Below are 12909 nucleotides of genomic sequence, written 5' to 3'. Positions count from 1 at the left end.
AATGTGATCTATTAGTGGTCATGACTATTTCGCTCAATTCCTTGTTTGTAAATTGACAGTAATTGTACTTCTCTCATAAGGCCATTGTGAATATGATCTGTAAAGCTTTAGTAAAGTGCCCAGCAGAATGCTCAGCACATGTGAAGTGCCCCCTCTGTGTGCCCCCTCCAATTGGAGTTGTTAGTATAATGGCACTCTCCAGACCCAGGGGCACCAGCTAGTCTTTCTCCCAGACACAGGTATAGCAGAAGCAGCAACAGGTGCAGGCAGCAGGTCTCTACCTTTGCTTTTCCCTAAGTTTCTCTTACTTTGCCCATTGGTGCAGGAAGGCAGAATGGTCAGCAGCAGTGACAGAAGCAGCAACACCTGCAGGGCACGAAATGGTCTGGCACTGTTACAGGAAGGGGTGGCTTTGAGTCTGAGGCTCATGGTGGAGAAGACTGAGCTAGAGTTGTTTCCAGAGCCAGAAGACTTGCACATGAGGGTGAGCTGCTGCCTACAAGTCTGCAGATAAGTGGCTTCTCATGCTTTGAAGATGTCATTTATATCCTATCCCTCAAAGCCAGAAAGGAGGAAGAGGTAGGGAAAGGGGAAGTGAGGGTATGTGGTGATCCACATATAAGCCTGTCAAGCTGTGCCCAACCCAGAGAAAGACGAAACAGATCAAAATTCCTACTAAGTTGCATGTTACACATCTCTTCACATTCCCACTCTCCCTTTCTCAGTAGCTATCTCTCTTACACATGTGTAACAACTCTACTTAGGAAGGTAAGAACTACCCTGAAATACCATATGCATTTTCTTTGTATGAGTATGTAACAATATGCCCTGACTTTCCTAGAATGCAGTGTACAGGCTTAATGGACTTTAGGAGCACCCGAAAGCACAAACTTGTGGCCCTTGAAAAAGAGAGTTATCTTTCCTTTCTAGTAGCTATGGGAAGTAGATATTCTTTTCCTGGTTGTTGATAAGTATTTGGATTAGTTTGGAGTATGTGAGTAAAATAAGAGCCAACTACCATAAAAGATTTACTTTTTATTTTAGCTTATGGGCTTCTTTCTGTCTTCCAAATGAATTGTCTTTTGTAATTTCACCCAGAATCTATAAACAAAACACATCCTCCTTTGTATTATAAGAGAAGTTACTTGTTTCTACTACCTGCGTATACTTTAAAAAACAAGACCCACCATATTGATTTTTTCCTTTCCTTTTAATCTAATAGAAAAATAGATATCATTTGTTGTAAACAATTCATACACTACAGATATATTTGAAATAAAACATTCAAGTTCCTTATCATTACTCCACATTACTGCTCTTCAGTGGTAACCTTTGGTGACAATTTGGGATTAGTTTTCTATTCTATGTAGATTTATATGCACATATATATGCATATACAGAGAGAAACATGTTTAATATGTAAAGATATATGTATACTATTCACAGAGGTATATGAAGGTCTTTTTTATATAAATGGGATCCCTTTATTTAGATTATTATACAACTTACTTTTGTCTTTCAAAATATGGGTTCAACCGGGCCATTGCACTCCAGCCTGGGCAACAAGAGTGAAATCCCATCTCAAAATAAATAAATAAATAAATAAATAAATAAATAAATAAATAAAAAATATGGGTTCAGCATCCTTTTATGCTACTTTGATGCAGTCTTCCCCCATTCTTTTTAATGGCTACATGACATTCTATGGTAGGAAAAATAGTTACTCAGCCTCTGCCTTGTTTATGACCATAAGGAAGTTTTGAACTACTAGAAGCTGCAATCAGGCTTACACCTGTAATCCCAGCACTTTGGGAGGCCAAGGTGGGCAGATCACGAAGTCAGGAGATCGAGACCATCCTGACTAACATGGTGAAACCCTGTCTCTACTAAAAATACAAAAAATTAGCTGGGTGGGGTGGCATATGCCTGTAATCCCAGCTACTCTGGAGGCTGAGGCAGGAGAATCACTTGAATCTGGGAGGCGGAGGTTGCAGTGAGCCGAGATCGCACCATTGCACTCCAGCCCTGGTGACAGAGTGAGACTCTGTCTCAAAAAAAAAAAAAAAAAGAAGCTGCAATCAAATCTTTGTTTCTGAATTCTCAGGTCCTGATTAAAGCGCTTGGTGTGAAATATTGCATATAAACTAAGCTCTCATAGATACAGAAGTATACCTATATACATCACATGTTGGTTTGTATATTATTGTCTGGATCACTGTCCCATTTATAAGATTTGCTTGTTCAATTGAATTAGACATTTTGAAGGCAGAGGCATGTCCTAGGTTTCTCTGAATGTCCCATGTATCCTATTGCATGCAGGATAATGCAGGATAAAGTAAGTCCTAAGCAGTGTTAATAAGTAAATCAACAAACATAAATCCCATGAAGGAAGGTTTCTCTTTTCTGTTCTAATTAGCTACAAACTCCACATGACCCATAGCACGTGTGGTATGAAAGTGTCATTTGGAAGACTGGCAATAAAGAACGAGGCAGATACAAGTGGTCCTGGCAACAGGCAGTCTTCCTGCTACAACTATGTATAACTCTCTTAGGATGTTATTTAAGCTTCCCATATTCTTTTCTTACTTTTAATAACTGAATTTTATGAACAATTATTTATTATTTCTGATAATTCTGCATGTTATTGTGAGCTTCTTCTGCTAAGCTCACCTAAGTGGTTGCAATCAGAAACAACTGAAATAGCTGAAAATTAAAAATGGCCTCATTCACATGGGACGTGGTTGGTGTTGGCTGCTGGCTGAGATTTCTGCTAGGGTACCTTTATCTTTCTCCTCCTCTTTTTAGTAGCTTTGTTTTACTTCTGAGGAATAAACAGAAAGTAAGGAGGGAGGGAAGGAAAAGGGAGAGAAAAGGAGAAAGACAAAATAAAATAGAAAAAAAAGACAACACAAAGCACAAGCCTCATCACTTGAAGTCTCAAAATATTAAATATGCAAAGTTGCTTTCTAGCCAAAAAATTAATGTAGTAAATATTTTTTCTGACTTAAGTTTTTAAGTCAAATTTTCTTGTTTAATAGTTCCTGACTATGCCTACTTAAATTGTTAGGTCCTGTTTTTTAATATATCCCTTATTTTTCTCCACCTCATTTTTTTCTTATAAATTAGAGTTTAGCAGTACAATATAATAAACTAAAATGATTTTTCTCCTGTCTCAACACAGAAGTTTCTAGTCTTAAGCAAGCGTAAAGGAAGGGGATATGCTGAGAGTTTGGGTTCTTCTGAGAGTTGAGATGTGGAGTCAATTGCAAAGATAAGCTCAGCAGGACACAGAATTAGGAGAGCAGGCTTCTTTCTAGTTCCTCCTGTGAGATGACTTTATAGAGTTTCCTCATTATTGACATTGAGATATTGTGAATTCTCAAGCAGATACGTTTCCATTCAAACATAAGATCAAAACCATTTCCAGAGCAAGAGATAAAGTTTTTTAACACTATTTATAGTATCTTTCATTTTCTGTTCAACCCCTTAAACACATTGCTGAGAATATTTACTAGCTTCACTGGACAATTTTTTCTTTCCACGCTTAACACTATTCAGATTTCTTTCCTGTTTCATTAGAAAGATTTTTTAAAAGTCACTAATCCTTTTGAGGAAACTATATGAAACGTCTTCTGAAGTAATGATGCTGTTTGAATTGGTTGATACCGGGAAGGAGGTAGCCATGGGGCACAGTATCATCAAGTCATTGTCTTAATCAACAAATGTGGTTCATCACAGACAATACATTGTCAGCAAGGTTCATGAGGAAGTCTTAAAACATTTCTTGAGTCATTACAATTTCATAAGCCTATTAGTCAGCAGTTGATATAAAATAGCTTTTTGCTTGTTTTCATTTATTTAAAAATATTGGTTAAACATCTATTATGTGCCAGGCATTATAAAGTTCTCATTTTTGTGTAACTTCGTCATTTAACTATTTCTTTTTTAAGAGCAATCTAAAATATTTGTGTAAAGCAATGGGATATGGATAATACTCTATTATTACTACTACTGTAATGACTGTAACTGTTAATTGCTGTTACTGTCATTTGCCTTATTCCCTTTGATTTCCAAGATGAGAAGCACAGTACAGAGGGCAAGGCATACACAAATGGTTAAAAGATATTTTCAAATAAGTTATTGAGTTAAAAGCAGTTAGCTTATACAAAATTATAAATCTGAATGAATACTAGGGGTAAAAACAATTGTCAGAGGTTCTTGAATATTAAAAAGACAGCCTTTTTAAAGAAGCTTACATTGTCACCATGGGTTTTTATGTGTGTATGTGCTAAGAAATTTTATCAAGTCTTTTTCCTTTAAGTCATGCTATAAATAACAGTCATTCAGAAAACAAAGAAGTTTTCTAAGACCCCAGACAGAACTTATCTGTTGGCTATTTTAAAAGAAAATATCTAGAGACATCAGAGGACCACTATCCCTTGAAATTAAGACATATTATCCCTGCCTTACATAGAACATTTTGAGCTGACATTTCCCAAATCCTTCTTTTAAGTACAAAGTCAATGAGCTATCAATCATAAAAATAATTTGAACAGAATATCCTAGAGCTAGTAAAAATTTTGGGTCAGTTTGTTAAAGTATTTTAATCAATAAATTGAAATACTAGTCAATAAAAGATTTTCTACTAAGTGATGAAACCAAATGTGTTTTATGTGTGACTCTCAGTTGATACGAATCATTCAGACCGCTGGCACTCAGGTTAATGGAGGTTTTACTGTCTTCCAGTGAAACATGAGGTGTGGGTGGGGAAAGAGTGGGGAGAGTGGGGCTGGGGAAATATCTTCCTGGGTACTGTTACATAGAAGTGCTGCAAAGTTTCGCAGGCCTGAGAATTTTCATTTCAATTTATGTTAATCAGTATAATTTGCTGAGTCTCAAATGTATGACTGTTACCCAGTTTCATTACATATTCATTCATTTGAGGAAATTCCAGTACGATGTTTTTCCAGAGCCTGCAAACACATTCAATTGTTAGCAAGTAACGTTTGATCCTCTTTTGCTGTGTAAGAAGTCAACCTTAAATTTAGTGGCTTAAAACGACAGTTTATTATTTTGATAATTCTACATGTTAATGTGAGATTCTTCTGCTAAGCTCAATTAAGTGGGTGCAGTCAGAAGAAACTGAAATTGGTGAAAATCAAAACTGGCCTCATTCCCATGAGAGGTGGTTGGTGTTGGCTGCTGGCTGAGATTTCTGCTAGGGTACCTGGGTCCTTCTCTTCCTCTTTTAAATAGCGTTATTTTACTTCTGAGGAATAAACAGAAAGGATGAAGGGAGGGAGAGAAGGAAAGGGGAGAGAAAAGGAGAAGAGGGAAGGGGAAAGAAGAAAGAAAATAGAAAAAAAGTCAACACAAAACACAAGCCCCTCCACTCTCCTCCTTCTTTCTTACTTCTCCTTTTCCCTTCTCCTAGTCCCTCCCCTCACCTCTCCTCCCCTTTCTTTCTCTCCCCTTATTAGAAAATCTTTGTTCTGTAGGAAACAGTATATTTGCTGTAAAGAGATCTTAACTCAGACAGAAAGCTCTTCATTTTTATAATTTCCAGATTTATAAGGATCTTGCATAGGGTCAGGTATGTAACAAGATTATCAATAAAGGTTAATAAATTGATCTTTGATTGAAGAATGTTTATATGAAGGAAAATAAATCATAATTTTTGATAGTTACCATGTACTTCACAAAAAATAGAATATACAGCTTTCAAAAGCTTCTATAAAAAGACTCAGAAAAAAATTTTAAGAGTACTAAAAATTAGTCAAGCATATGTAAAAAGAATATAAATAAATTAAGAAAAAAATAAGTATGTTTAAACTACTAAGTTCTCAGTTTTCTCATTTGTAAGGGGGAGTTTGAACTAGGAGTCTTGGGAAAGAAATTATTAATAATATTTACCAAGAATCTACTTTGTTCCAGGGTAGTGTCTGTGAGATAGCTATTATACTGATTTTACAGGTGAGGAAGCTGAGGAAGGTAGATGTGAAACAAATTGTCAAGCTCACGTAGCTGGAAATACACAAAACTAGATTTGAAGTGCAATTGCTCTAATTCTGTACTGCACCACAAAATATAAAGAAGTATAATTAGCTTCTCTTGCTGGAAGTAAGTCAACTAGTTTTCTCTTTATCTAACCCTAGAGGTAGATTAAAAACAAACATAAATTTATGTGTTAGAGAAACGTCTCTATTAAAAATACAAAAAATTAGCTGGGTGTGGTGGCAGGCACCTGTAGTCCCAGCTACTCAGGAGGCTGAGGCAAGAGAATGGCATGAACCCAGGAGATGGAGCTTGCAGTGAGCTGAGATTGCGCCACTGCACACCAGCCTGGGCAACAGAGCGAGACTCCGTCAAAAAAAAAAAAAAAGTGGATTTTCCAGAGAAGCGTCCTTGCAACTTATCTATGTTTCAGAAACAGAAATTTGAAATTTGTAGAAACAAAATTATACACCCAAACTCTAGGTCTTTCTATGTTCTTATCTCACTCCACATATTTGAGGTATGAACAATCCTTCTTAGGAATATAACATTAATTTTTCTGACTAAGAATGAACCAGGACTGTCAGCCAAAATCCAAATCATTGTACCTTCTCCTCCTCTTCCTTGATTTAGTCAGGGAGGCAACTAGAAATCCCCAAGTGCTCCTTCCATCTGGTAAATTTCTCATTTTGTAACATACAGGAAGGTATTTTGAAGTTATACATGAGAGTTATCCACAGCAATTATTTCCTTAAGCAAGAATTAAAATCATGATAGAAAAACAAAGCCACTAGTCATATTTTATCATAGATCTTGTCATACCTTCAGGAATTGAAGGATTATGTGAATGCGTCACACATAGAGGCAAACAGGAAATTCTGGTATAATGAAGGACATTAATTATACATTGAAAATTGTCTGGATTGGAGCAGTAACAGAGTAGATTTTAGCTGAGCATTTGTTCAATATCGAGTGACTTTATACATAAGATAGAGTTTCAGACAGATAACAGAGTGAAAATAGTACTTAGGGGTTAGTATGAAGAAACTAGAAGACTTATCCCTAGGATATTTACATTAGATTAAATTTCCCCAAATATGTTAGTCCTTGAGTTTGCTAGTAGAAAGATCAACTAGGAATGGTTGAAAGAGTGAACAGTAGCTATCATTGAGTTGCTTGTATAGGTTAGTCTTTAGTAATATACTGTAATCTATTTTCTGTATAGAGTGACCATTTGCGGAATGGGCCTGACAACTAGAATTGCAAGAATATTAGAAATCATGTTTCATTCTATTTCTACGAACAAACTAAACTTACAAGTGTTGCTTCTTAAAAAAAAGAGCTTAATGATAAAAACAAACAAACAAACAAACAAACAAAAAAAAAAAACCATTGAGACAAGCCTGACCAACATGGTGAAACTATGTCTCTACTAAAAATACAAAAAATTAGCTAGGCGTGGTGGTGCATGCCTGTAGTCCCAGCTACATGGGAGGCTGAGGCAGGAGAATCACTTGAACCTGGGAGGCAGAGGTTGCAGTAAGCCAAGATTGTGTCACTGAACTCCAGCCTGGGTGACAGTGAGACTTGGTCTCAAAAAAAAAAAAAAAAAAAACTAACCAGCAATGTTTATTTCTTTATGAAGCTTATATTTCACCTGTACAAAGGGCATTTAATATTCTTTAATCTTTTATAATCAAGCATTTTTCAATAAGTATTTTGGAGTTAATATGACATAGCAGGGATTGTTTTAAACACTAAAATTTAGAGCTCATTTTTGTAATTTGGTTTGCTTTCTAGTGTTTCCCCAGAATTACTGTATCATTCATAAGTTAAAAAAAAATACCGTTTGAGAGAGCAAAAAGAGACCACAGAAGTTTAATGCACTTTAAAAAATTAGAGATATTTTGTACTTTTTCATTGTTGAAAAAATGATTAGAAATCCATCTCTGAATCTACTTTTTAAGTTTTTTCATATCTTTGTGTCTCTTTCTCTGTTAAATATATCAATATATAATAATTAAAAAATATTAATCCAATTTATATTTTATATATAGAGAGCTAAAACATACAGGAAAGCCTAGGTTAGATATACTAAAGTATACAAGTACGTGCCAATATAAGCATATATAATATATTAATCCAGCTGCAGTGTGAATGTATGTATACACATACTAATTTGGTTAGTCTTCTTCGTTTCATTTTCTTGCTTTTCTTAAGAACAGGTATTTTATATGAAACGACACTTTTAATACTAGAGAAACAGAGAGACTTGTTTAACCATATCACTCATTTGTTTAAATATACACTATGTGCTAGGCATTGTACCAGGAACTGAGATAAAGATGATAAACATTGTCCCTGCTCTCATAGAACTTACAGTGAAGCTAGAATAGATAGACTCTAAACACATGACCACATGTATATATGCTCTATAAACTCTAAAGTCATCTTCATGAGAAAATGTTATGAATAAAAAGTACAGAGTGCTATGACAGTATATAAAAGGGATCTTAATCTGGGAGGAGTAAGAGTTATAAAGATTGCATCAAGAAAATGATATGTAAGCTATCCCCAAAGGAAGGAAAGATGGGAGGTAGCTAAGTGAAAATGAGGGGTGGGTGGATTACACATGCTAAAGCCCTGTTGGATTACCTGTAGACAAGAAGGAGAAAAGAAGGTGAACAAATTACAATTTAATCAAAATCTACCATGAGCCAGATTATTGATTTTGGTATAACATCTGACTACCTGAGGGTCAGGATAACTTATTAATTCATTAAGTCATTCCATGCCACACATTTGGAATGCAGAGTTGGATGAAATATGGTCGATGTTCTAGGAGAGCTCTTAATACAGTTAGATGAAGAAACCTATAAACAAATAAAAGCAATGGAATATATTTGTTGTAATGCAGATGTCTAGAAGATGCTATGAGAACACCAAGATGCAGACCACAAGCTTTCCTGAGTGTGCCAAGGAAAATTCACGAAGGAGATATTGCTTGAACTGAGTTCTGAAGGATGAATATGCCTCCTCTTATACGCAGGAAAACGTAAATGCTTTCCAGGTAGAGACCCTAGCAAATACAAAGTCATGAGCCTGGGGAAAGAACGTGCCTAGTTAGGGAACTGAACGCCTGACTATAGTGAATGTGAGGCACAAGGGAAGTTGAAGTACTGATGATCAGGAGTGAGATGAGACAGAACCTCATTCATCATGTTTAGCAACTTTTATTTCATGTCTAGGAAACAGGGAGCCATTTAAGAATTTAGATAGGAAAATCTTATCCTATTTGTGTTTTCTAAAGACCCCAGAGGCTATTGGTGCTGTGAAGGAGTAACTGGAAGGGGGCTGAGCATGGAGAAAAGTTGAACCAATGCAATGGTATCGGGGAATGAGGGCCCTCTCTGCCAGCCAGAGAAGAGCAGAGGTAATATTTTGAATAATGTAGAATTAAAGATAAATAATAACTGTATAAGGAGGAGAAACAACATCAGTGGTTTAGAAATCTTTTATTGTTTCTCCACATGACAATACAAGTACCAAAAACCAACGTGACACACAGGAAAAAATAAAAGTGCAATTTTAATATAGTGAATGTGATACATGTATAATTCCTCATAACAAAATGGTCAAAACCTTTAAAAGATCCACAATAGATACCTGAAAATCTTAGCAATGCTGTACATATTTTGATGACTAAATGATGAATTTATATTCAAATTGTTCAAATATATTTTCAAAACTTTCAGAGCACAGATCATTGTTAATTTTGCTTTTATTTAAAAAACCAAGAGAATACATTTCTACGTAAATTAGCAATCAGGAATTTGTCTGTTTTTGGGCTTCTTCATCTATCTAAAGTGTATATTTAGTGACCAGAATTATAGTCATCCCACAGTGAAAAAATAGCATACAAAATCAAAGTTTAATGAGTAAATCATGACATTATGCCATACTAAGAAGACATCAAACGTCTAAAACCATAGGAAGAGAATATATTAGCCCTTACAGAACTTACATTTTTAGAAATTCTGAATAAGGAAATATATTCTGCACAGATAACGGTATGACACACCCAGTGTTCTAATACAGTACAACTTAAATAGCATCCTAGGGTAAAGAGTAACATATTCCCCCAAGAAACAGAACTAAAATATTTCCTATTTTATGAGAAGAGTGAGTGAGAACAACAGGATACCTCCCTCAACAGCACACTAAAAAAACATTATTTCCATACGAAATCCACAGCCTTTTCGGTAAGACTTTAAGGAATGTATGATAGAAATACAATAGTTATCTTCAATTCAATATTCATTGAAAAACTAATAACCAGTGATTCTTTGCTCACAATATGGTCAATTGCCAAAGGGTTCAATAACTTATCAGGTAAAATAACAGTAAATAGTGGAAATACTATATTAATACTTCATTAGCTGAGCTGTAAACTTCAGGGACAAGCGTAGGCTTTCCCCACACTCTTCAAAGTAGGGAATCCATGTGGAAAATGGACTGCTGGAAAAAACCAACCCTTCCTTCTTATTCTTACTGGGTCCAGGGATCTCCAGAAAACTGCTCCGCTGAAGACTGGGCAATTTTATGATGCATGGTTTTTTTTGTTACTCAGTTTTTCTTGTTTCCACTGTTGAGAAAAGAGTTATATTAGTATAACCAATTCCCACACTCTTGTCTGCTACATTTGGTTTTCAAAAGCGTTTGGTGGGGGGAAAAAAGTCAATAAAAGCAAAGAGCAGACAAAAAATAGATGTCAGTAATGAGCTCTGTGTAATTGTTCAGGCATGTAAGATTGGTGATAAAGGTTTCCCCAGAACATTCCAGAAAAAAGTTTCCTTATTCTTCTTAACAACCTTATAATTCTAAGCATAGTCTAAATCCTACAGAGAGAATAAGGACATTGTGAAGTATATGCTTTCCATAGAAGTTATTAAAACACCACAAAGATCAAAGGGACAAATACCTGTCCAAAATTTTCTGGATGACTTTCTTTAGAAAAGGGGCTTCCGGGTCCAGACAAACTTGCTTCCCGTTCTTCAGGGAGGCTCTGAAGTAAAGAAAAAGAGGATGCACCCATGAGCCACAAAGCTTGACGACCCAGGCTGGAGGACTTGCCTAAGTCACAGTGGACACAGCAACACAGGATAACTTACACCACTTCCACCTTGGAGCACTGCGGGCCTGCGGGGAACACCTGCAGTTTACCAATCATTTTGGGGTTTACTCTCAGCGTAACGTGTAAACAAGTGCAACGCAGCTCTGTCAGCACAGCAGAGACAGGACCAGCTGGGGAAGAAAGAAAGACATTTTTATAGGGCAGGTTGCTGGGAGAGTTCCCTGGAACGCAGCGGCCCCGCAGAGGCTGGGATGCACCGCAGTGCCGAGTGCGTCCCCAGTGCCAGGAGCTCTCACCGCTGGCGAGGGGCCCCGGCGGCGTCAGCAGGAGCAGCAGCGCGAGCAGCGCGCACAAGGAGCCCGAAGGACCCGGGACACGGGCCGCGCGGCTGGACCGGAGGCTCATAGTAGTCAACAGAGGGTTCGCGGGTTCCTGAGCTGGGTGGAGGCGCGGAGACTGGAGGATACAGAGCACTTTGGTTTCCTCGTGCCTTCTGCACTCCCTTTATCTGCATTCATCCCTCCCGACTGGCAGGAAACTCAAGCTTTGGGATGCTGGGGAAATTCCCTGAACTCAGGGGGCAGTGTGGAAAGAAGGGGTTGGTGGAGGGGGGCGGGAGGATGGGAATTGGTGGGGTGGGTGGCTGGGAGGCGCTGCCTGCTCCCTTAAGGAGGAGGACATTTTAGCCCCGCCCCGCGGTGGAGGGAGCTGTGGCTCCAGCCAAAAGAGAGCAGCGATTCAGCAGGGCCTCATCCCCTGGGCTTGAGGGGTTAGCGAGGCTGGCTTCTCTGAGGCACGCAGCTGTCTGGGAGATGCGCCTCCTCTCCAATGGCCAGGACAATTAGGCAGGAGAAGGAAATAAAGGGTATTCAATTAGGAAAAGAGGAAGTCAAATTGTCCCTATTTGCAGATGACATAATTGTATGTCTAGAAAACCCCATGGTCTCAGCCCAAAATCTCCTTAAGCTGATAAGCAACTTCAGCAAAGTCTCAGGATACAAAATGAATGTACAAAAATCACAAGCATTCTTATACACCAATAACAAACAAACAGAGAGCCAAATCATGAGTGAACTCCCATTCACAATTGCTTCAAAGAGAATAAAATACCTAGGAATCCAACTTACAAGGGACATGAAGGACCTCTTCAAGGAGAACTACAAACCACTGCTCAATGAAATAAAAGAGGATACAAACAAATGGAAGAACATTCCATGCTCATGGGTAGGAAGAATCAATATCATGAATACGGCCATACTGCCCAAGGTAACTTATAGATTCAATGCCATCCCCATCAAGCTACCAATGACTTTCTTCACAGAATTGGAAAAAACTACTTTAAAGTTCATATGGAACCAAAAAAGAGCCCGCATTGCCAAGTCAATCCTAAGCCAAAAGAACAAAGCTAGAGGCATCACGCTACCTGACTTCAAACTATACTACAAGGCTACAGTAACCAAAACAGCATGGTACTGGTACCAAAACAGAGATATAGATCAATGGAACAGAACAGAGCCCTCAGAAATAATGCCACGTATCTACAACTATCTGATCTTTGACAAACCTGAGAAAAACAAGCAATAGGGAAAGGACTCCCTATTTAATAAATGGTGCTGGGAAAACTGGCTAGCCATATGTAGAAAGCTGAAACTGGATCCCTTCCTTACACCTTATACAAAAATTAATTCAAGGTGGATTAAAGACTTAAACGTTAGACCTGAAACCATAAAAACTCTAGAAGAAAACCTAGGCATTACCATTCAGGACATAGGCATGGGCAA

The 12909-nt window shown here is 37.5% G+C and overlaps 1 protein-coding gene across 1 annotated transcript; it reads right to left on the bottom strand.

Annotated features, from left to right (window-relative positions):
* Positions 1 to 9490: 9490 nt before the first annotated feature.
* CXCL6 (C-X-C motif chemokine ligand 6) lies at positions 9491 to 11795 on the bottom strand. The gene is made up of 4 exons (XM_004038811.5): positions 11425 to 11795; positions 11166 to 11298; positions 10976 to 11059; positions 9491 to 10639 (listed from the first exon to the last, which is right to left on the bottom strand). The coding sequence occupies exons 1-4, from the start codon at positions 11531 to 11533 to the stop codon at positions 10621 to 10623; spliced, it is 345 nt and encodes a 114-aa protein (XP_004038859.4). The 5' UTR covers positions 11534 to 11795; the 3' UTR covers positions 9491 to 10620.
* Between the last annotated feature and the right edge of the window lie 1114 nt (positions 11796 to 12909).

This window comes from Gorilla gorilla, chromosome 3 (assembly GCF_029281585.2).
Source record: "Gorilla gorilla gorilla isolate KB3781 chromosome 3, NHGRI_mGorGor1-v2.1_pri, whole genome shotgun sequence".
Classification (NCBI taxonomy): domain Eukaryota; kingdom Metazoa; phylum Chordata; class Mammalia; order Primates; family Hominidae; genus Gorilla; species Gorilla gorilla.
This window is presented reverse-complemented; position numbering and strand designations above follow the sequence as displayed.